Below are 22415 nucleotides of genomic sequence, written 5' to 3'. Positions count from 1 at the left end.
TAGTTGCCATGTTTGATTTGAACTAGTGGTTGCGGTCCGTCGTTGCGGACCGTTTGAGATGGAACTGTGCACATCGTACTTTTATCTTAAAATTAAAAAAAATCTTATGTCGTGTGAACATCACATCCATCTCAAAAAGAAAAATTAAACCTACAAAAACTTTTTCTTCAAAAAAAACTCCATTTTAGAAAGAACTCCAAAAAAATCAAACACTTTCTCACTGCGATCAACCAGCATGCGTCACATGACATAGCTGGTTTGCCACCATTCTAACGATGCTTGATATGTTTGTCGTGTGAACATCACATCCATCTCAAAGAGAAAAGATTAACCTAAAAAAAAATTCTTGAAAATAGTCTCACTTTCGTTTTGAAAAGAACTCTAAAAAAATCAAAAACTTTCTCACTACGACCAACCAACATAAGCCACATGACGTAGCTGCTTGGCCACCATTCTAGCGATGCTTAATGTGTTTGATGTATCGTGTGGTGATAACGGGCAACGACACATTGTCCCAACTTTCTGGGCCAGCCTTAATAGAGTTTTTAAAAATTAATCCGTAATAGAGTTGACGTTACGTTCTACAAATTCTCCAAAGAAGCACTCATGCAATTCGCGTGTATTCTTATTTAGGTATGTAGATGTATCCACATCGTTGCCGCAACTCTTTTTCCGTCGCTGACTCGGTGAGACACCTTGATCGCTACTCTATGTTCGGAATGAGGAGGTAGTGTTTTATTCATTGCATAAATTGTTGGTTCAGAAGTACATGCTTAAGTTAACTAGCAACATATTATCCAAAGAAGCACTGGTACAATTTTTATGGGCTTTGGAGACATGCCAGACCACTGATAATGTAGCAGATCGTTTTGGGCATATTTGTTCTGTCATTAACAAAACAAATTATGAGGTTCTCGAGTGTGCATACCTCATGGCTGGTGATTTCATTAGGCCTATTGATCCATCTTTCTGCGAACTGCACCCAGTATTAAGAAAAAAAAGTCATGGCCTCACTAAAAAATGATATTGGAGCCATAGATGAAACACACATTGAAGTTATTGTGCCCAAAGAGTTTGATCCCACACACAGGAATAGGAACAAGGTTACAAGTGAATTTTAAGATTATTCTCACATTTATAAGAAGCGTTTTGAATTTCAAATGTTTACAAATTTCAATAAATGATTTTAATTTTAAAAAACGTATTTCGAGTAAATCTTGCAAATTTTAAAAAGTATTGAATTCAAAATATGTTAAATAGTTTAAATATATATTTGATTTCATATATTAAGAACTTCTCATGAATTTGAAAAATATTACAAAACTACCATTTCCCAAATTTGAACAATGTTCCCAGATTTAGAAAAATGGTCCAATATTTTAAAAAAATGAAGTTGAAAATGTTCTCAAATATAACAAATGTTTTGAATTACAAAATTGCTTCAAATTAAAAAATATTCACGAATTTGGAAATGCACAACCAAAAAATGATTATTTTTTTGAAAAGTCATGAAGAAAAACAAGTTTAGAAAAGATTATAGAACCTTACCAAAATAAGTGGGAGCAAGTGTAAATGGGTAGGCCCAATTCTTTGTTAGTCTGCACGAGTGCGTAGTATTCACTGTATACGCTGGGTGTAGGATTGATGCGCCTGATAAGAGAGTAACTAATCAACGAGTACCCCGCAAGGGTCGGTTTGGGAGGATAGAAAGCATGTCATTTGAGGCGCTCTCAGCTGGTACCATGTATCGCGTGTTGGACGCTTCGTTTGGATTTTTATTTTATTTTTACTGTATGCGTTTTTGGCTTTTAGATTATGTTTTCTGTTTTGTTTTGTTTTTGACTTATTCGTTTTTCGACTGTTTTTCTTAGGTTGTGTAAAAGAAATTGATTTCTTTTTGAAAAAACATATTTTTTTTTCTTATGGAAGGCACATATTTTACTTTTCATCGAGGCAACACTTTGCTTACAAGAGAGGCACGCCTCTCGAAAAAGAAAAAGAAAACATGTTTTCTCTTTTTCCTCTCAAAAAAGAAATCAAACATTTTTTTTGTGAAAGGCACAAATTTCTTTTTTCGTGGAGCCATGGATTAGCTGCACATCCATGCCTCTTGAAAAAAGAAAAAAAATATGTTTTTTTTGCGAGAGATACATATTTACTTCTTGGGAAGGCATAGACTAGATTTCGTGAGAGGCACAGTCATGCCTCATGAAAAAAAACATGGTTTCACAAGAGGGAAATTTGTGCTTCTCACGAAAAAAATTTAAGAGGCACGAGCCTCTCGCGAAAGAAGATCCGTGTCTCCATGAGACATAAATCCGTGTCTCTTGTGTAATCAAATTCATGTCTTCATGAGAAATAAATCCGTGCCTCTCGTGTTTTTTTTCCTTTTCAAGCACGATCATAACTTTTACTGAATCAAATCTGTGCCTTCAAGAGTAGTAAATCCATGCATCTGGTGATAGGAAAAAAGAAAACATATTTTTTGTCCTTTTGCGAAAGGAAAAGAAAAGGTAATCATTTTTTCAATTAATTTTAAATTTTAAATTCCAAAACCTATAAAAGTATCTTCAACAACAGCGCTAAAAAACGCGCGCGCGCGGGAATCGTGGATTTTAACGCGCGCGGAGAGGTTTCACGCGCTCTAGCGGGCCTGGGAGATTTTGGCGCGCGGGAAAAGATCGCGCGCGTGCGAAAAATCGGCCCGGCGTGCGCTAGCTTTGGCGCGTGGCGTTCGGCACACTTTATAAATCCAACGCCCCTCCACGCGCCCTTCTCACCGATGTGTGCCTCACCACGCGTCCTCCCACCGCTCTTTCTCGTCTCTTCTCGCCTCGTCGCCGCTGCACCACCATGCTGTCGCGCCGTCGGGGTAGTTCAGGCTTCTGCGGTGTCCGCGAGCGCCCCTCCTTTACCTTCTACACTGAGATCCGCTCCGACGGCATGCGCCTCGGCCTCGACACAGCCGACGAGGCCGCCCACGCGTACGATGCGGCGGCATGGCGCCTCGGTCGGCCTCGTAGGGACATGAATTCCCCGAGATGATGACGCGGGGGTAGGCGCAGGGGCTCGCGCCTCCCCCGCGAGTTGTCACCGAAGAGGACCGTTGCCAGAACCGGAGGCGGTAGCACCGCCTCGGCATCTGAGATGGACAAACATGCCATGACGCAATTCCCGCAAAACGTCCTTGACGAGCGCGCATTCTTCGCGCAAAGGAGGGCGGAGCGAGCCGTCTATCGTAAGGATAGGCGTATGCGAAAGCAAGCCGCACTCTTCAACATGAAGCTCAAGGGAGCGTCGAATTAGGACTCCGGCGATGAACGGTGTATTGACGCCTTCATCACGACGGAGGAGTCAGACACCAGAGCGTCGGAGGAAGACGACGAGGAGTAATTTTTATAGTTTTTTATTATGTATGTTTTTATCTTTGATGAACTATCGACGAGGAGTAGCTTCTATCTATGAACTATCTATACCATCCTTTTTCGTTTTTTATTATGCCTATCATCTTGTTTTCACGTAGAATGTGTGTCGCGCGCTTTAAATTTTAACGTTTCTGCTGGAGCGGCGGTAGCCAGCGTTTTGTAGCATGCAAAAAATTGATATTCTCACGTTGTAAACTTATTTTAGCGCGCCGCGCGTTTGTGCGTCTGTTGGAGATGCTCTAAACAACCAACGAAAAACCAAAAATACATTTAAAAGACAAAATGAGTGCATGAGAAAAAATCTGGAGGGAGCATGCAGAGCGCGACATGTGTGTCGACGAGCGCGTCTGCTCCCTCTTCTTGTGCTGCTTTAGAACAAGTACAATAAGGTACAGTCAGCAGACTGTAATGATTAAAATACTATAATTTTACTGAGTTGGATGAGAGAGAAGGAAAGCGGGCTCTTCGTGAAGAGACAGCTCTAGCACGTGCTCCTATGTGCTTTGTGAGAATGAAAGGTGGGCCATATATGATAAAAGTAGTACTCTTTTATAGCTAACTATTATACAAGTTAGCTATAAGATGTGCTATAAGACTGCTTATAGCCAGCAGTTGGCTATACTATTAACCATGCTCTTAGTGAGCTTTCGCACGGTTCTAAAGGCTTCCATTTGTTTTGTTTTCTTACTGGTTTTATTGGCTTTCTTGTTTTCTGTATTTTTCCCTCTTTTCCTGTTTGTTTTCTTCTCTCCATTTCCCCATTTTTTAATTCATGACCACTTTATCCAAAAATCACAAATGCTTTGTAAAATCAGCATACTTTTTACAATTTATCAACATTTTTAAAAACTGTTGGCAAATTTCAAAAAACACGAATAGGAAAAAAGTTGGTGAATTCGAAAAATGTTCGCAATTTTTTTTCTCAGTTTCTAATAATGTTTGCAAATTTTAAAAATGTTGGCGAATTCAAAAAATGACAAGTTTACAGTCAGGAGCATAATAAGTAAGTTTGAATATTCCGATGAGTACTAGGTTGATTCACTTTAGCAACTGTTGTGATTTGAAACAAAGAACAAGCGACCCTTCGTTTTGGGCTATCTCAGCCTCGTCTCAGGTCATGTTCTGATTCTGGAAGAAAGGATCGAAATATATACAACCATAACCAAAGCTTTTTCTCGAACTTGCTAAAAATTATAAATGTGCTTCCCTATACATTAGTATATGAAACATAAAAAACTTAACCAGACAGAGGGATGGCTACACGTAACTTAAGAGAATCTCCGTTTTGAAATGAAAAAAAAATAGAGAATTATTTCTAACCAATTTGTGTCGATTTCTCAAAAGCTTCAGCGCACCCGTTCATCCATGTATAGAGGAATTTGTGTTAATAATCAAGGGAATGGCCTAAAAGGATATTGGCACGGGAAAGAACTGACATTTAGTCATATCATATTTCTCAGTACAGCAGAACAAAGGAAAGGTGATTCATCTACCAAACAGTAGAGATGGCATATCATGTCCATGAATTTTGTGTAACTGAATATGCAAGGCTTGCAAGTTGCAACAATAAAGAATACTGTAATGGAATTAAGTTGTGGCGCGTCCTTAATAAGTACATGTCCCGTTAGGACCACTGAAGAAGAAAAACCATGCACTTTTGGATTAAGTACAGTACAACAAAATTTGTCTTGAAAATTGCTACTAGCTGGTAAACAAAAATTATTTCGGCTACAGCGGTCATCACTATAGACATTTGTCCACAAAGACAGATGTACTGACACCCCCAGAAGTTGGATGTTTCAAAATTTATTTCACCGGTTCACCAAGACAAAGACAAAAGGAAGGGACTCACTCAAGTAATAGTTGCAAACCATAACTATAATTTAGCTCCTAATGAGAAGTGTGTGCATTGCCTGGAATGATAAAAAATAAATTACTATGCTTAATCCAATTTGTGCAGCAGACTCGAGACCCAGATGAGCAGACATTTTGGTTTGGTTTGAAGGAACCACCAGTGAATCAATACCTTAATGTGTGGATGCAGCAGACTAGGACGGGTAGGGCGTGTAAACGTTGCTTATTGTTCTGCATCATCTGCTAGCATCTCCCGTTCACGGAACTTATGTAATGTCGGTGTCGGATTGTTGGGAAGCATACTGACAGAAACCAGAATAGCAGCCTCCAATGCCTCGACCTCCTCTACTCTCGCACACTCACAGTAGATCTTGACAACAAGGCTCTTGAGGGCAGAGAGGTGGCGGATGCCAAGATCAGCAGGAGAACCAAGTCCACATGCAGCTCTCACTATATGCACAACAATCTGAAACTCGAGCGCTTCAAGCATCGGCATCGCTCCTTCCAAGAACATCAGGTTCGTCCAGCCGACAAAGTTGAGTTTCTTCAGACATCGGAACCCACCGTTGCTGACAACGAGACATCTTTCTTGGGGGTCTGGTGCATTTGAGTATGACTTGAGAAACTGCAAGACAGGGAAGGACGCAAGCATCTCGACAGTTTCCTGTACAACGTCAATGTCGATGTCTAGGTAGGTGAGGTTGGCCAGTGAGGCCATCCACACTGGGATCTTCCTGAGGCACCAGCCTTTGATTGACAATTCCTGAAGGTGGTGAGGAGGAGGGGACCAGGACTCCAACAAGAAGTCCAATGACCATGGGCTTATGAGCGTCAAACATCGAAGGTTAGAGGCCCCTAGTTTGCCAAGCGATGAAACAAGACTATCTGCGTATGTCATTCTACCCTTGTGTGCATTACTGATGCGCCAATCCAATCCAAGGCTTCTTAGTTTGGTCAAGCTGCCAACTTCTTGTAGCGCGGTTACCGGGGTAGTGTAGTCCACAACCACAAGTGACAGCGACTCTAGAGCTTGCATGTTGCCTACTCCATTCGGCAATGTCACGCGATGAGCCATTAGCCATTTCAAATTCAAAAGCTTAGCAATGCTTGCAGGCAATTCGCTTGTACCGTAGCAGTTAAGAAGGTCCAATATCATCAATAGCTGCAGCTCTCCTATTTGTTCCGGAAGTGTAATGTTGTTACTTGCTCGAATCCTTAGGTATCTCAACTGAAACAATTTCCCTATATCTTCAAGGTAGGAGCTTTCCAAATTCTCATTACCATCCAGATCTAGCACTCTTAGAGCCCGAAAGTTCAAAAGAGGAGGCATTTGTTCAGAGTACCTGAATATGTTGAGGGATCGAACATGAGCAACAGCCATGGAAGAACGTGTTAACATGTTCTCTACATTGGTGCAGTCAGATGAGAGTCGATGAACTTTGCCTTGCATGCGCGGTACTTGTCTTTTGTCTGTAACTATAGTGACAAAATTATCTTCGACTGCCTTGGATACAATAAGATCGAGAATCAAATCATGCACCCGGCATGCATATACCCTACCGTCGTATTGAAAATCCACCACTTGGATCAGGTTTCTGTTTATGAGTTCATTAAAATAGCATTCCCCCTCCTCCTCCAGGTTCCTGCCTCCATAAACCTTGATGAATCCTTCTGCTATCCACCTTCTCACCAAATAATCCCTCTTGATCACGTAATCTTCAGGAAACATACTCATATACAATAAACATGTCCTTAAATGACGAGGAAGATCATTATAGCTCAAAGATAGTATCATGTTCATTTCCTCCACATCGGAGTTTTTCTCGAGTCCAAAACCAATCGAACCACAAACCTTCATCCACTCTTCTCTTGTGTCTGACTTGGTGGTTAACAGACTAGCCATGGTAATGATTGCCAAAGGTAAACCACCACATTTCTTCACAATTTCAACTGAAACCTCCTCGAGTTGGTGTGGACATTTATCTTCAGAGCCGAAAATTCTTCTGAAGAACAACATCTTCGAGTGATCCTCGCTCAGCGCCTTCAGTTCGTATACAAGATCACAATCAGGGGAGGAGCATGATTTCGCAACGGTGCCGATTCTTGTTGTCACGATGATTCTACTACCACAAGTATTCTCGCTGAAAGCACATTTGATAATCTTCCAGGCTTGGGTACTCCATATGTCGTCGATTACGATCAAATATCTAACACATGATAGAGAATTATGATTAAATAAACAGAAACACAAGCATGCTATCTCTCCGTATTTCATCAACACAATCAAAATGTTCATGAGAAGACAGCTCATTTAGATACCTCTTATCCTGCAGGAAATCCCTCAATTCATTGATGAGCTGCTCCAAATCACCTGATCCAGTGAGCTCACATTCATCCTTTTTGACTTGAGAAATCATTGTTCGAAAGATCATCCCAATGTCTGGATTTTGCGACAGGGAAACAAAGGATTTGCAATCGAACCGGTCTCCGATGTTTCGGTACACCTGATTAGCAAGAGTGGTCTTGCCCAATCCTCCAGCCCCCACAACCGACACAACCTTGATCCTCTCTTCTCCATCGCCCAGCAACCTGACGAGCTCGTCTCTCGGACCGTGGACGCCGACAAGGCCCCCCAACTCCGCGTAGAGCGCCGGCAGCCGGCGGTCGACCGGCACCACGCCGGCGCCACTAGGGCTAGCCGCCGCCGCATCGATCTTGTACCTCTTCCGCCGGTGGCCGGCCTCGACGACGCGGGCCCTGAGCTCCTGGATCTGCTCCGCGATCCCGCAGCGCGACACCATCTCCCTCACCCTGCCCACGTAGCTGAGGACGAGCCCCACCACACCGCCGCCCCCGCCTCCGGATCGGCGGCGGAGCTGGCCCATGTACTCGTCGACGCAGTCCTCGATGTCGTAGCTCATCTCCCGCACCTGGTCCCTCCACTCCCTCGTCTGCGGGTCGAGCGGCGCCGCGGCGTCGGCGTCGGCCAGCCGCTCGAGGAGCGCGTTCATGCTGCCCAGCTCGTCCCGCAGGAAGGCCACCTCCCGCCGCGTGCCCCTCTGCATCTGGTGCTGGTAGCAGTCCTCCCCCAGCAGCTCGGCCAGCTTGGCGAGCAGGGAGCTCATCGCCCCCGTCGCGGCGCTCGCCATGATCCCGCCACCCCCGTCCATCCCTTGTCGATTGCGTGCCTCCCCTCCCCTGTCACGCAGAGCAGCTCGAGGATGGAGAGGAGCAGACGGGCGGACGAGACGAACCGTAGCAAATCTCTGCCTGGGTCTTGGTCAACAAGGAGACGCGGCAAGGCAAGGAAAAAAGTGGTCCTATGGACTATGGATATGGAAGGTGGAAGATAGGGACGGGGATACGCGGCGGTGTGAAGGCGAGGAAAACAGAGCACCGCCGCCGCTCGCCGTTGAGGCTCCGGAGGCGCTGGACGCCCCTGCCGTTGGCTGCCTATGTTCTTTTATTTTTCTAAAACAAATAAATAGCAAAAGGCCCGTGAGTTGCAACAGATACAAATATCACACACCTGGTTCAAGATTTCACAGGTCCAGGGCCTCTTCGATTCGAAGGATTTTAAAAATGCAGGAATAGAAAAAATAAAGGGTTGGAGTGACATGTCCGTTTGAATTCTACTAAGATTAGCAAGGAGTGTTTGATGTCACAAGAAAAACAAAGAAATTGTAAAAAAATGTTGAAATTGTAAAAAAAACGGAGCGCTTCTGTCGTCTGTCGCGGCGTTTTTGTGAAAAAGTCCCTGTCATTTAAGGTAATTAACCCGCAGTCCTCAACTCAGCCAGAAACGGTACGTACGAGAGAAAGAAAAAAACAATAACCAACTACACCTCCGTCACCACCGATCCCATCTCGATCCCATCCCGCCGCCACCTCCTTCCACGTCCCGCGCGGGCCTTCCCGCCGGCGAGGGAGACTGTGGGGGCGGTGCGCGGGCACGAGGAGAGGCGAGGCTGTGGGGGCAGTGCGCGGGCACGAGGAGGCGCAGGAGGACGCCTGCCGGCGGCGCTCCGTCGAGGGCTTGGCGAGGGCGTGGGGCGTCGCACGGGCACGAGGAGGCGCAGGAGGACGCGAGACGGCGGCTCTCCAACAAGGACTTGGCGAGGGCGGCGCCCAGTGACCGCATCTTGGCTTTGTAAATTCACCCCTCCATGCGGCGTCTTCTTATCCATAGACGAAAGGCGGCGGCTGCACGGAGCGTGCAAGGGACGTCGGAGATGGCCGGAGGAGCCGCTGCGCTCGCGGGAGGCTCGGTGGGTGCTCCTCTCGGCGGTGCTCGCCACGGGCTTCCTCGCTGCGGCCCTGGTCATCTTCCTCGACGGGGCTTCCTCCTACTACCGCCACTCGAGGCTCGCCGTGCCGGACGTGCTGCGCCCCGCGCCGGCGTGCAGCCAGCAGGAGGACCAAGCACAAGGAGGGGCGGCGGAGCGGTGGTGGGCGTGGCCGCCACCCAGGAGGGCGTGGCACAACATGAGCGAGGAGGAGCTGTTGTGGGCGGCGTCCTCCGAGCCCCGCGTGCAGCACCGTAGGCGGCCTCCCGGCAAGCCGCACCGGCCGAAGGTGACCTTCATGTTCCTCACCCGCGTCCCGGGGTACATGTATGGTTATTCAAGCAGTAAGAGCCTGTCGATTTTGGCCTTCTGTTTTGTTTTTCTCACACGTTAATTTGTTCTGTTTGGGTTGCTTCTGCACGCATTGTCACCCGTCGCCCACTAGTTCTGCAATTCCACAGGATAGATGGAGACAGAGAGTATGCGGAGTTCATGCATGTCCCCAGGAAGAGATTCACCGATTTCAGTAATTCCTCTATTCTTCGTATTACTTTCAAGTGCTATGATGATGATGACGATGATAAGATTAATGCATGATTGAGGGGTTATCGTGATAATGTTGAACCATATTGGTATATATATGGAATGTAATTTGAGTTCGCGAGGCTCATCAAAACATACAATTTCATGCCAGAACCACTGTTATCAAACTGTTGCACTAAGTCGTAGCTTTTATTTCCTGAAACGTAAGTGAAGTCCTGCAATTGTTGTCAAAATTATCTGTCAGGTGCTTCTTTTAATTCATTTTCTTATAGTTTATCTTGATGCTACTTGGCACAAGATGAAATCTGTATCATTGCAGCTATGGTGAGGAAGGAGATTGCTAATGAAACTGACACACAAACCGGCAACGGAAAGGGAATATCATTTGTCCCCATCCATTTAAGCATATTTTCTCCATACGGTAAGATGGTCAGATAGCAATGCTGATTTCTGTGTGTGTTGCATGCTGCAGCTGCCTTTTGTGCTGCTCGATTTTGTTTGCTGCTCCTCGGCTTTGTTTGCTGTTGGTTAAACCTTGTACATGAAAGTACATGAAAATACATATGTGAGCCGAGGTACTGGCTACATGTTGTATTAATTCTTCTGGTCGTGATACCCGCAACAAGGTGGATATACCAAAGCTAGCTAACTAAAAAGCAATCAACTGGTTTCAAAGAAAATAAAATTATTGCGACGTCATTGATTTAATTTATAGAGTTAGAATGGATGGTATTCTTTTTCTTCCGTTGCAACGCACAGGCTCTTTTGCTAGTACTAATAAAGCAATTAGTGTTTCTGCCGTCCGTCATTAATATTTCCCACAAAGTTGATTTAAATTACCCACTCTGCCACCCAAAAGTAAAGAAAAACGCTTTGATTTTTTTTCCAAAAGTCGGGGAGTAGTGCTTTATTCCAAGGAGATGTTACTATAGAAGCAGCAACGGACTAGCACTCTAGTGGTTGAGGCATTGCACTTCTAGCGGCGCGAGCAGGGTTCGGTCCCCCATCTTGCACATGACTCCGTTCTTCTTTTTCATTTTTTTCTTCTCATATTCTGTTCTCTTCCTTCTTTATATTAATTCGGGGTTTCTAAATTTCAAATATGGTAAGTTTTAAAGAAACGTTTGAGAAATTATAAAATGCATCAGAATTTAATTTTCTAAGGAAATTATAAAAGTTTCATGGATTCAAAATATATTGGTGTATTTGTAAAACTGTTTGAAATTACAAAACAAAATCACAATTTGAAAAATAAATAGTCGGGAAATAAAATCATATTCTTGATTTTGAAAAAATGATCATTTGTTCAAAATATATTCGGGAATCTACAAAAAGTGTCCATCAAATTTTACAAAATGTTTACAAAAAGTAAAAAAACACAAATTCTAAAATTTGTTCCCGCGCTTTCAAAAAAGTTAAGCGATTCAAAACATGTTTGTTGAGTCAAAAAATACTCATGAATTCAAAAACTTTTCATGCATTTCAGAAAATGTTAGTACACAAAACAAAAAGTCAAAAAATGTTCGTACAGAAAATACATTGCAGAATATATACACAAAACATATTCGGGAATCTGCAAAAATTGTACATCAAATTTTAGAAAATGTTCACAAAAAAGTAAAAAAAAACAAATTTTAAAATTTGTTCCTGAATTTTTTAAAAAGTTATGCGATCCAAAACATGTTTATTGAGTAAAAAATGCTCATGAATTCAAAAACTTTTCTTGCATTTCAGAAAATGTTCGTACACAAAACAAATGTTGGTGATTTTCAAATAAAAATGTCAATTCAAAAACTGTTCACCGATTCAAAGCCTTTTATGTCTAGGATTTGATTAGATTTTCGAAAGTCTTTATATGTCTAGACATTGGAAGTAGCTCATGACCGATGAGATTTGTTTAAAAAAAATTCTCTTACGCAGCATAATGACAAATGTGACATGCAGTAGCAAGCTCATAGCCCTTGGATTTAGCACGTTGAATGCATTGCCATCACGTGAACATCGCGACCATCATCAACGAGGGTGGGAGAGAAAGTTAAATGGCAACATGATGAGTCACCATGTTAAAAACAGAGGATGCTTATATGTGAGGGTATTGTGTCAATCCTTAAAAAAATATTACGCTTATTTGGCTAGCGTATAATGTATATATTTCTCCCGTACAACGCACGGACATATTTGCTATTTGCTATATTAATAAAACACATATTGCTTCTGTGGTACGTCATTAAAATTGCCCCAAAAGTTTGCATAAATTACCCATCATGCCACCGGTAAATAATAGAAAATGTTTCACAAAGCGAAAAATCTCAGACTGGGCCGACCCATGTAACAACCTCCTATATTACGCTCTGCACCCTGGGACAATATACAGCACACAGTATGGGCCAGCCCATGCTCAGGCGCCAGTTTTTTTAGTTCCGTTAATTTATTTATCTTCAATTCCATTTTATTTTTCTATTTTAAATAATTTAAAACTTCAAATAACCTTTAAACTTTTACTAATCTTAAAATTTTAAATCAACATATTTTTAAAAAATGTTTGTTACTTCAAAAACTGCTCGGAGTTTTTGTAAAAAATGCTCACATTTACAATAAAATGTTTGCAAGTTTAAAAAAATGTTTGTAAAATAAGAAAAGTCCATGATTTCAAATGAAACCCCATGTATTAAAAATTAATAAAAGCATTTAACAAAATGCTTTCTAATTCAAAATATGTTAATGCATTTAAAAATGCCCTAAAAAATTAAAAATAGCTAATGCTTGTTTTGATAGTTTTTTATTTAAATTTTTCCGTTCCATTTTTGTTTACTTGTAATTTAAATAATTTAGAATTACAAAATCATTTGCATATTAAAAAGTAGGAATTTTTAATTAAAATGTTGACGAAAACATAAAATGTTTGTGGATTCAAAAAAGGCGCCGGATTTTTATAATTTTTTTTGCAAATTTCAAAACAATGTCCATGAATGTAATATATATTACTGACTTATAAAAATGTTTGTTTATTCAGAAAAACTTCATGCGTTTCAAAAATGTTTGTGAATTTAAAGTAAAATCCTCCAACATCAAAAATTATGTTCGTCTTTTCTAGAATTGGTCGCCAATGCAAAAAAATATATTTAAACCCGTTTGAAATATAAGAAATATTCACGATTTTTAGTAAATGTTTGTAAATTGTAAAAAATGTTCTTGATTTTAAAATTGTTCTCATATTTGTAAAATTGCTTTAACTTGTGAATAAATTTAAAAAAGAAACATTTTCTTGCGTTTGTGCACAAAATTTCAAAATCAAGCGATGATGTGTGAACATAATGTGATCATCATCATTGAAGATTATGTTTTTTTTTCTCCCGTTGCAACACACGGGCCATTTTGCTAGTATAAAATATAGTAGTACAAAATATTTTACAGGAAAATTTTCAATGGGATCCAATCCTATGAATCAAAGGACCAAGGTAGGAAAAATTCTTAAGGATTTCAATCCTCCAAAACCACTATAGAATTCGTTTGAATCAAAGGAGCCCTCAGTTTTCTATTTAGACAACCTAGACACCTCAATCCTCTACGCAACTTATGTTCCTTCTTTATTGGGTCTGTCATTGTCAGATTCTAGCCACACATCACGTTTATTTTCCAAGAAGCTTGTTCGTTGTCTATGTGGGAACATATATAAATTGGTGGAATCCGGTGTAAATTAGCGAGGTGGTACCATTGTTCAATAAGAAGTATTTTTTAATAGAACCAAAAGGTGTCCCAATGGCCCAATAGGGAGAATCGTAGATATGGCCCAAAAAACAATAATATGGTACCATTGTTCAATAACAACCTCGTTTATTTTTTTACAACTGGTTGTGCCCCGATTTTTCTGAGAGAGATTATCTTCTTTACGTATTTTTCGATCGAGAAGCGGGATTGTTTCTTTGATTTTTTTGTGACATTTATTCCTCGTCCACTAATTGGTGCTTCTACCTTCTCGCATTCATTGCACCCGATCCCTCTCCTCCTTCCTCGCCAGATCCACTTCGTCTCGCGGGAGTTTCCTGGCCAAGCTATCCGATCGAGGGTAGCAATGGCGGCAGGGGAAGCAAGGATTGTGCAGGTTGCAAGCGGAGATGTGTAGAAGCTGGCGCGACATCGTGGAATCTGCTCATGGTATGCGACCTTGAGCGAGTTGGGCTAGGAGGCGTTTGCAGTGTCTAAGGAGGTGAATGTGGCGGAGGAAACACATTTGTTCCCGGATGCCATGGCGAAGTGCCTGCTCAATGTGTTGCTTCGGGCTATGGAGGAGGCGGACTCGACAAACCCTACACAACAAAAGAAGTGGGTGTTCAAATCCCTCACCAATGGAGGAGGCGGTGGGAGTGGTAATGTCGGTTGTCGTCGTCAGATTCACGTCTAATGTCGATTATGATCCAAGACAACGAGGAGATGACGCAACAAGCAAAGAAGAAGTAGGATAACAAGTTGATCGCTTGAGTGGGAGGCCAAGGAGCAACGGAGCTACAATGGCTCCTTGTCGCTCACTGTCGCTCTTGGCGCCCGCCCAACGGTTCTTCAAGCCAGATTTAGATACCAAGGCCTCCCTAATAGGCAATCACTTCTTTATGTTTGTTGGGGGGGGGGAGTCTCCGACGAGTATGTTGTACCTCCTCAACCTGGCATGACTCCTTTGCCTTCTCACAATTTGTATGACATGTATGCACTGATGCATATCTAATGGAAAAAAAGTGATCGTCATCATCGAATTCGACTAACTGAGTTGTGCCAAAAATTTATTGATGATGAGTATGTTACGAGGTTGTTTCTTAAAACTGATAAGAGCTCTCACACGAACAGTCATAGAGATATGCATGATGTTGGGTGTGATTCCCCTATGTCGATTCATCTAGTTGGGGAATTAATCATTAGATAGAGGCTAAATATGATTTATGATATTTGAAACCTCTTATCCCCATGGTGACGTGATTATGATATTTGAAACCTCTTATCTACATGGTGACTAATTAGAATAAATAACTTCTATTCGGGTATTGAGGGTGATGATAATTTTGGCATTGGAAATTACTTTGATACTGATAAAATTCAATTAAGACAGGGCCATATTGATATTAATGTTAATTGGGATAATAGTAGCTGGAAGAATGTACCATTTAACAGTATTTCAGAAGATTTTTTCTAATGAAAATTGAGATATCTCTTGTATTATACTTTCTGGTCTATAATTCATTTGCTTGCAAATAATGAAAATTGAGATATCTCTTGTTTTCGGTTTTGCGTTTTCTTACCTGAGTAGGTTTCGGAAGAAAAGAAAAGAAAAAAGAGTCTGACACGCTTTTCAGAGCACTTTTTCGGCCAAAACTTCGGAGGCTGAATTTTTTCCCTATCGTGTTCTTTGGCTTTTTCGAGAGTTTTGAGACACTCGCCATCATAGTGATTTTTGTCGTAATTTTTGGTTGTCGCAGCCCCGAATTACTTCGAAAAAAATTGACTATTTTTTTTTCGTGCCTATCCTGTTTTTAGTCCTTCGAAAGAGTTTTGAGAAACTCGCCCTTATAGTGATTTTCTGAAGAAAAAAAGAGCACAAAAAACTAAAGAAAAGAAAGAAAATCATAGTGTCTCTTCCCTTGATTACGTGTAGCGTCATAATTTTATTTGTGTTCTAGGCTCGCGTCTCTAGTACGGTCTAGCCTAGGACCAACACGATACCGTTGTTAAGCGTCCTTTCAACTTTGTATTTCTAAACTAATTATTGCTGTCATATGGAAGGTCGTCTTTTGCTATGTTTCCTATGGTGCGCCCCCCACTTCATGTCATCTACTTCGAGTTTCTTCCTTTCCATGTATTAGCTTGATTTCGTCCATAAATAGTCTATTTCCTGTGAAAATAAAATAAAGACCAGACATTTAGAATCATTTGCATTCATTACTCATTAGTGACAATATCGTAGCGAATACCTCAGTTTTATTGAAAAATCCGTTTAAACATGTTAGAGCGGGTGTAAATATAACACTCATCAAGCAAACTAGCAACAACCGCTCCACGGAAGGGCAACCTTAGCATCCGGGTAAAAACAGCCACAAACAACCGAGTAACCCCAAGAACAAGGAGCAGAACAGCGGGCAGGGGAAGCCAGCTCGGCTACACTGTGTGGTAATTCGGCAGCGTTGAGCAACCAACTAACCAGGGTAAGCTAGTGGTTGGGTTGTCGGAAAGCCCGAGCAAGCACCTCTCGTAGAACCGGGATGTCGCTCCCCTCACAAACACGCCCATGCTTGTATGGAGCCGGCGACAACGTTCAACATCCAAGTACGTGCGAAAAAGTCGAGCAACAACGACCCATACCAGCCGTCATGGCCCGTCGTGACAACATCCATTGTCCGAGCATACGCAAAAAATGTCGGTCACACAAGCATGTAGACAAGGTCGACCAGACAAGCACATAGACAAAGCTGGCTAGAAAAGCCCCTAACAATCACATACACACACTCACATGAAGAGCAAGGTCGGGCATGCATCACCGCAACATCGAGTTGGGTACACACATACGAAGGAGCGCGACAGAGGCAAAGGACGCAGGACGGGCAGAGCAGTCGAACAGAGCCGACTGGCATGCCATCGTGATCACTGGTCGGATGACCCTCTCCAGCCACCTAGATGTCCCATGCCGAGCTAGATGTGTGGATGCACCCCTGGTACGAGCGAAACAGACCGACATGTCATCCTAGCCGCGTTGGCCAGCGCGCGAGACACCGCATGAGGGCTCGACCGGAATGCTAAAGAAAGGTAGCCCTGGCTGCGCCCGCGGCACACACATTATGGACCCCACGAAAATCAACTGGGTGCGAGGCGGTCACGGAGATCGAACGAACATGAGCGCGCCGAGGAGCCATCGGCGCGAGTCCCGGGCACAGCAGACAGCACGGAAGGCACTCTCACGCAGTGAGGTTCCTAGAAGGAGGGTATTCTAGCATCCTTTATTTGGAGTATAATGGCCTTGGAACCTTTCAAAAAACAAAGATTAAGAGCATCTCCAACAGTCGCGCGATATAAGTGCCGCGCTGGAAAAATACAGTTTTTGCGCGCGCGCAGCCGCTCTAGGTGCTCCACCGAAGGCGCAAAAAACATGCGCGCGGCATAAGTGGTTCAGCGCGCGGGGCGAAACGGCATGCCACGTCGCTTATTTCGTGCGCCCGTGCTGCCTCTTGAGCTTGCATTGGTTTTTCCCTTGAAGAGGAAAGGGTAATGCAGCACAGGAGCAGTAAGTACTTCCCTCAGTTTGAGAGCCAAGGTATCAATCCAGTAGGAGAATCTCGTCAAGTCCAGAGTACCTGTGCAAACACAAACGAGCTTGCACCCAACGCTATAAAAGGGTTGTCAATCCTTTCAAGATTGATTGCAAAGTGAGATCTGAAGGCGGAAAGTGCAACGAAGTAAAAGAGTAAGGCTGAAAATATGGTGTGAAGTAGATCCGGAGGCCATAGTGTTCACTAGAGACTTCTCTCAAAATAGCATATAATACGGTGGGTGAACAAATTACTGTCGAGCAATTGATAGAACCGCGCAAAGTCATGACGATATCTAAGACAATGATCATACATATAGGCATCACGTCCGAGACAAGTAGACCGATACTTTCTGCATCTACTACTATTACACCACACATCGACCGCTATCCAGCATGCATCTAGTGTATTGAGTTCATGACAAACAGAGTAACGCTTTAAGCAAGATGACATGATGTAGAGGGATAAACTCAAAACAATGATGAAAACCCCATCTTTTTACCCTTGATGGCAACAACACGATGCGTGCCTCGCTACCCTTTCTGTCACTGGGTGAGGTCACCGCACGGCATGAACCCAAAACCAAGCACTTCTCCTATTGCAAGAATCATATATCAAGTTGGCCAAACAAATCCACGACTCGAAGAGAATTATAAGGATATGAAATCATGCATAAGAGAGATCAGAAGAAACTCAAATAAGATTCATAGATAATCTGATCATAAATCCATGATGCGTCTCCAACGTATCTACTTTTCCGAACTCTTTTGCCCTTGTTTTGGACTCTAACTTGCATGATTTGAATGGAACTAACCCGGACTAACGCTGTTTTGAGCAGAATTGCCATGGTGTTGTTTTTGTGCAGAAATAAAAGTTCTCGGAATGTCCTGAAAATTTACGGAGAATTTTTCTGGAATAAAAGAAAAATACCTGCGCAAAGATCCACCGGAGGGGGCGTGCCAGTGGGCCACAAGCCCACAGGCCGCGGCCACCCCCCTAGGTCGCGCCGTGAGGGCTTGTGGGGCCCACGTGGCACCACCGCCCGTAAACTCAGCTCTATATCTTCCGTCTCGCCCGGAAAAAAATCAGAGAGAAGGTTTCATCGCGTTTTACGATACGGAGGCGCCGCCACCTCCTGTTCTTCATCTGGAGGGCAGATCTGGAGTCCGTTCGGGGCTCCGGAGAGGGGAAATCGTCGCCATCGTCATCATCAACCTTCCTCCATCGACAATTCCATGATGCTCTTCATCGTTCGTGAGTAATCTCATCGTAGGCTTGCTGGACGGTGATGAGTTGGATGAGATCTATCATGTAATCGAGTTAGTTTTGACGGGGATTGATCCCTAGTATCCATTATGTTCTAGATTGATGTTGCTACTACTTTGCCATGCTTAATGTTTGTCACTAGGGCCCGAGTGCCATGATTTCAGATCTGAACCTATTATATTGTCGCCAATATATGTGTGTTTTAGATCCTATCTTGCAAGTTGTAGTCACCTACTATTGTTATGACCCGGCAACCCCGGAGTGACAATAGCCGGAACCACTCCCGGAAATGACCATAGTATGAGGAGTTCATGTATTCACCACGTGTTAATGCGTTGGTCCGGTTCTTTATTAAAAGGAGAACCTTAATATCCCGTAGTTTCCATTAGGACTCCGCTGCCACGGGAGGGATGGACAATAGATATCATGCAAGTTCTTTTCCCTAAGCACGTATGACTACATACGGAATACATGCATACATTAGATTGACGAACGGGAGATAGTTACATATCTCTCCGTGTTATAGCTGTTACATGATGAATCACATCCGTCACACTCATCCATCACCGATCCACTGCCTACGAGTCTTTTACTACTGGTCCTTGCTACGTTGCTTTGTCTAGGCTTGTCCCTTGCTACAAAAGGGATTGGGCCACTTTGTACTACTGTTGCTACTGTTGTTACTCTGCTGCTGCTGTTCCTTGCTACTTCACTGTTACTTGTTGCAAGATCTTTTCCGACACTATTGTCGGGGAAGAATAGTTACTCGCCCACGTGCAACCTACTGGCACCATTGATACAACAAAGTATCATACTACTTTGCTACTGATAGTTTGCTCGCAGACACTAATCTTCTAGGTGTGGTTGAATCTGACAAAATCAGGTGCTAATACTTGAGAATATTCTTTCGCTCCCCCTTTGGCGAACCAACAAATTTGGGTTGAATACTCTACCCTCGAAAACTGTTGCGATCCCCTACACTTGAGGGTCATCAATCCACAATTCATCGGATCTCGACAAACACACCGCAAAAAAAGATTACATCGGATAGATCTCCATGAAGACCATGGAGAACTTTGTATTGAAGATCCAAGAGAGAGAAGAAGCCATCTAGCTACTAGCTATGGATCCGAAGGTCTATGGTGAACTACTCACGCATCATCGGAAAGGTCATGGTGTTGATGAAGAAGCCCTCCGTATCTGAATCCCCCCTCCGGCAGGGCACCAGAACGTGCCCCAGATGGGATCTTGCGAAGACAGAAGCTTGCGGCGGCGGAAAAGTATTTTCGTGGGTCTCTCGCGCAATTTTGGATTTTTTTTTCTGAAATTATAGGCGGAAGAAGTAGGGCAGACGTGCCACAGGGGGCCCACAAGCCTGCTAGGCGCGGGCCCCCTGGCCGCGCCTAGGGGGCTTGTGGGGTCCCCTGCTGGCCACTGCCTTGGTTCTCAAGTCTGACGCGTATCTTCTGTTCCGGAAAAAAATCTTTTCGGAAGTTTTATTCCGTTTGGACACCGTTTAAAATCCTCCTCTGAAAAGGGTAAAAACACGAAAAAAACAGGAACTGGCACTTGGCACTGAGTTAATAAGTTAGTCCCCAAAAAGATATAAAAGGCATACAAAACATCAAAAGTTTGACAAGATAATAGCATGGAACTATCAAAAATTATAGATACGTTGGAGACGTATCAACCCGCTCCCGCACGCTGCACACTTGAGCGCCCGGGCCACGACTTCCACCCACCGCCAAGCCAGTCGCTGGTGCTGCCGCTCGCACCACCCCATTTATTCCAAAAACTCGACGACGCTTCCCCGACCTATCCCCGCACCGCCGCTGCTTCCTTCACCTCCCTCTAGTCGCTGCTGCCTCTTGCGCGCGCCAGTCCTTCGACGAAGAGCGCTCGGCTGCCCACTGCCGCTCGACGCCCACAAGGTGTTCGACAAAATGCTTGCAAGGTATGTATTGCTTCAACTTTACATTTTTACATGAATTTGGTCCATGTTTTTTTATAGTTTTTATAGACTAATTTAAATTCAATATTGTTGATGAGTTCGTCATATGATTCTTTCAAAGAAGAATTTGATATTGAAAAGGAGGACCTTGAAATGACTAGCTATGCACATTAATAAAAAGTCAAAGCACGGTGGTTCGGTTATGGGTCAGTAGCAAATTTGGAGGGATAAGATCGATGCCGACAACAGATTAATGAGGCACTATTTCATGGATAATCATGTGTACCCTGCGTCGTACTTCCAGCGTCGGTTTAGGATGAACACCGAGTTGTTCAGGCGCATTGCAGAGAAACTGGCAAGCCATGATCGGTTTTTTCAGCAAAGGAGGAATGCCGCAGGAGAACTCGAGCATAGCAACTTTCAAAAGAAGACAACCGATTTGTGTATGTTGGCATACGGTATTTCCGACTGATCTAGTTGATGACCACTTGGCCATGGTGAGAGTCAAGCCGTCATGTATGTCAAGCGCTTCGTACTCAGAATTGTGCAAGTGTTTGGCCCAGAGTATTTGAGATCTTCCAATGTTGAAGACGCCGCAAGGCTTTTGGAGATGAACAAAGCTCGCGGGTTCCCAGGTATGCTTGGCTCAATATATTGCATGCATTGGAGTTGGGAGAACTGTCCCAGGTATGCTTGGCTCAATATATTGCATGCATTGGAGTTGGGAGAACTGTCCTAAGGGATGGCATGGGCAATTTCACGGCGAAAAAAGGGTTCTACTATAATCCTTGAAGCGGTGGTCGATTAAGAGACTTGGATTTGGCATGCTTGTTTTGAAATGTCTGGATCTTTGAATGATATCAACGTTGTTAATTGGTCACCACTCATGAATAATATTGCAAATGATGAACTGTCACCGGTGTAGTTTGTAGCAAATGGTCATACATAAAACTATGGCTACTATCTTGCAGATGGCATCTATCCAAAGTGGCAAACATTTGTGAAGCCGTTGAAAAAATCGGAGGTAATAAAAATCTAGATTTCCACAATGCTCAGGCGACGGCTAGGAAAGATGTGGAGAGAGCTTTTGGGATTTTGCAAGCCCAATTTGCTATTGTGAGAAGACCGGCTAGATTTTGGGATCAAAAGATCCTTTGATACATCATGCACACTTGTGTGATCATGCATAACATGATCATCGAGAATGAGCGTGGTCAAGATTTAGACTACTCTCAGTATGAGCTCATGTGACATCCCATACGAGTGCGGTGGAGGGCTGCGAGGGTGACCCGACTTATTGTCTCCTATCATTCCATTCGACGTGCCGAAACGCATGATGATCTTCAGAAGGATCTAATCGAGGAGTGATGGACATGGAATGACCGGCAAAACACATGATAATTTGTATGTTTGATGTTATAGTGTCGAACTGTTTGTTGTATTGAAAGATAAACTATTTGTTGAGTTGTAATAAAATTGAACTATGTATTGGGCACACGCGTCATTTTTTACTGCGCCTGCTCGAGCGGCTTGCGCTCGTTATATTTTGCAGTGATTACTGGAGCCAACGCTCAGCTACGTGCAAAAACTGACTATTTCAGAGGTGTAAAGCTTTTTTTTGCGCGCGCAACGCGTGTGTTGGAGATGCTCTAAGGAAAAGGACTTGCGAACGCCATCTTATTCTGAACTTGAACAAAGGCGTGGAAGGATGCGTGTACCTTGAATTTTCGAAAATCAACTGATGTAATAATCATGGAAAGAACCGACGGAAAGGTACGTAGGAACAAAGAATCCGATAGTTCTC

The 22415-nt window shown here is 43.3% G+C and overlaps 1 protein-coding gene across 1 annotated transcript; it reads right to left on the bottom strand.

Annotated features, from left to right (window-relative positions):
- Window positions 1-4983: 4983 nt before the first annotated feature.
- Window positions 4984-8527, bottom strand: LOC123452158 (disease resistance protein RGA5-like). The gene is made up of 2 exons (XM_045128759.1): window positions 7599-8527; window positions 4984-7486 (listed from the first exon to the last, which is right to left on the bottom strand). Exons 1-2 carry the CDS (start codon window positions 8447-8449, stop codon window positions 5503-5505), a joined length of 2835 nt encoding a protein of 944 aa, XP_044984694.1. The 5' UTR covers window positions 8450-8527; the 3' UTR covers window positions 4984-5502.
- Window positions 8528-22415: the final 13888 nt, after the last annotated feature.

The sequence above is a fragment of the Hordeum vulgare genome, chromosome 5H (assembly GCF_904849725.1).
Source record: "Hordeum vulgare subsp. vulgare chromosome 5H, MorexV3_pseudomolecules_assembly, whole genome shotgun sequence".
Lineage (NCBI taxonomy): Eukaryota > Viridiplantae > Streptophyta > Magnoliopsida > Poales > Poaceae > Hordeum > Hordeum vulgare.
Note: the sequence above shows the minus strand (reverse complement) of the source record. Positions and strands in the feature narration are given on the sequence as shown.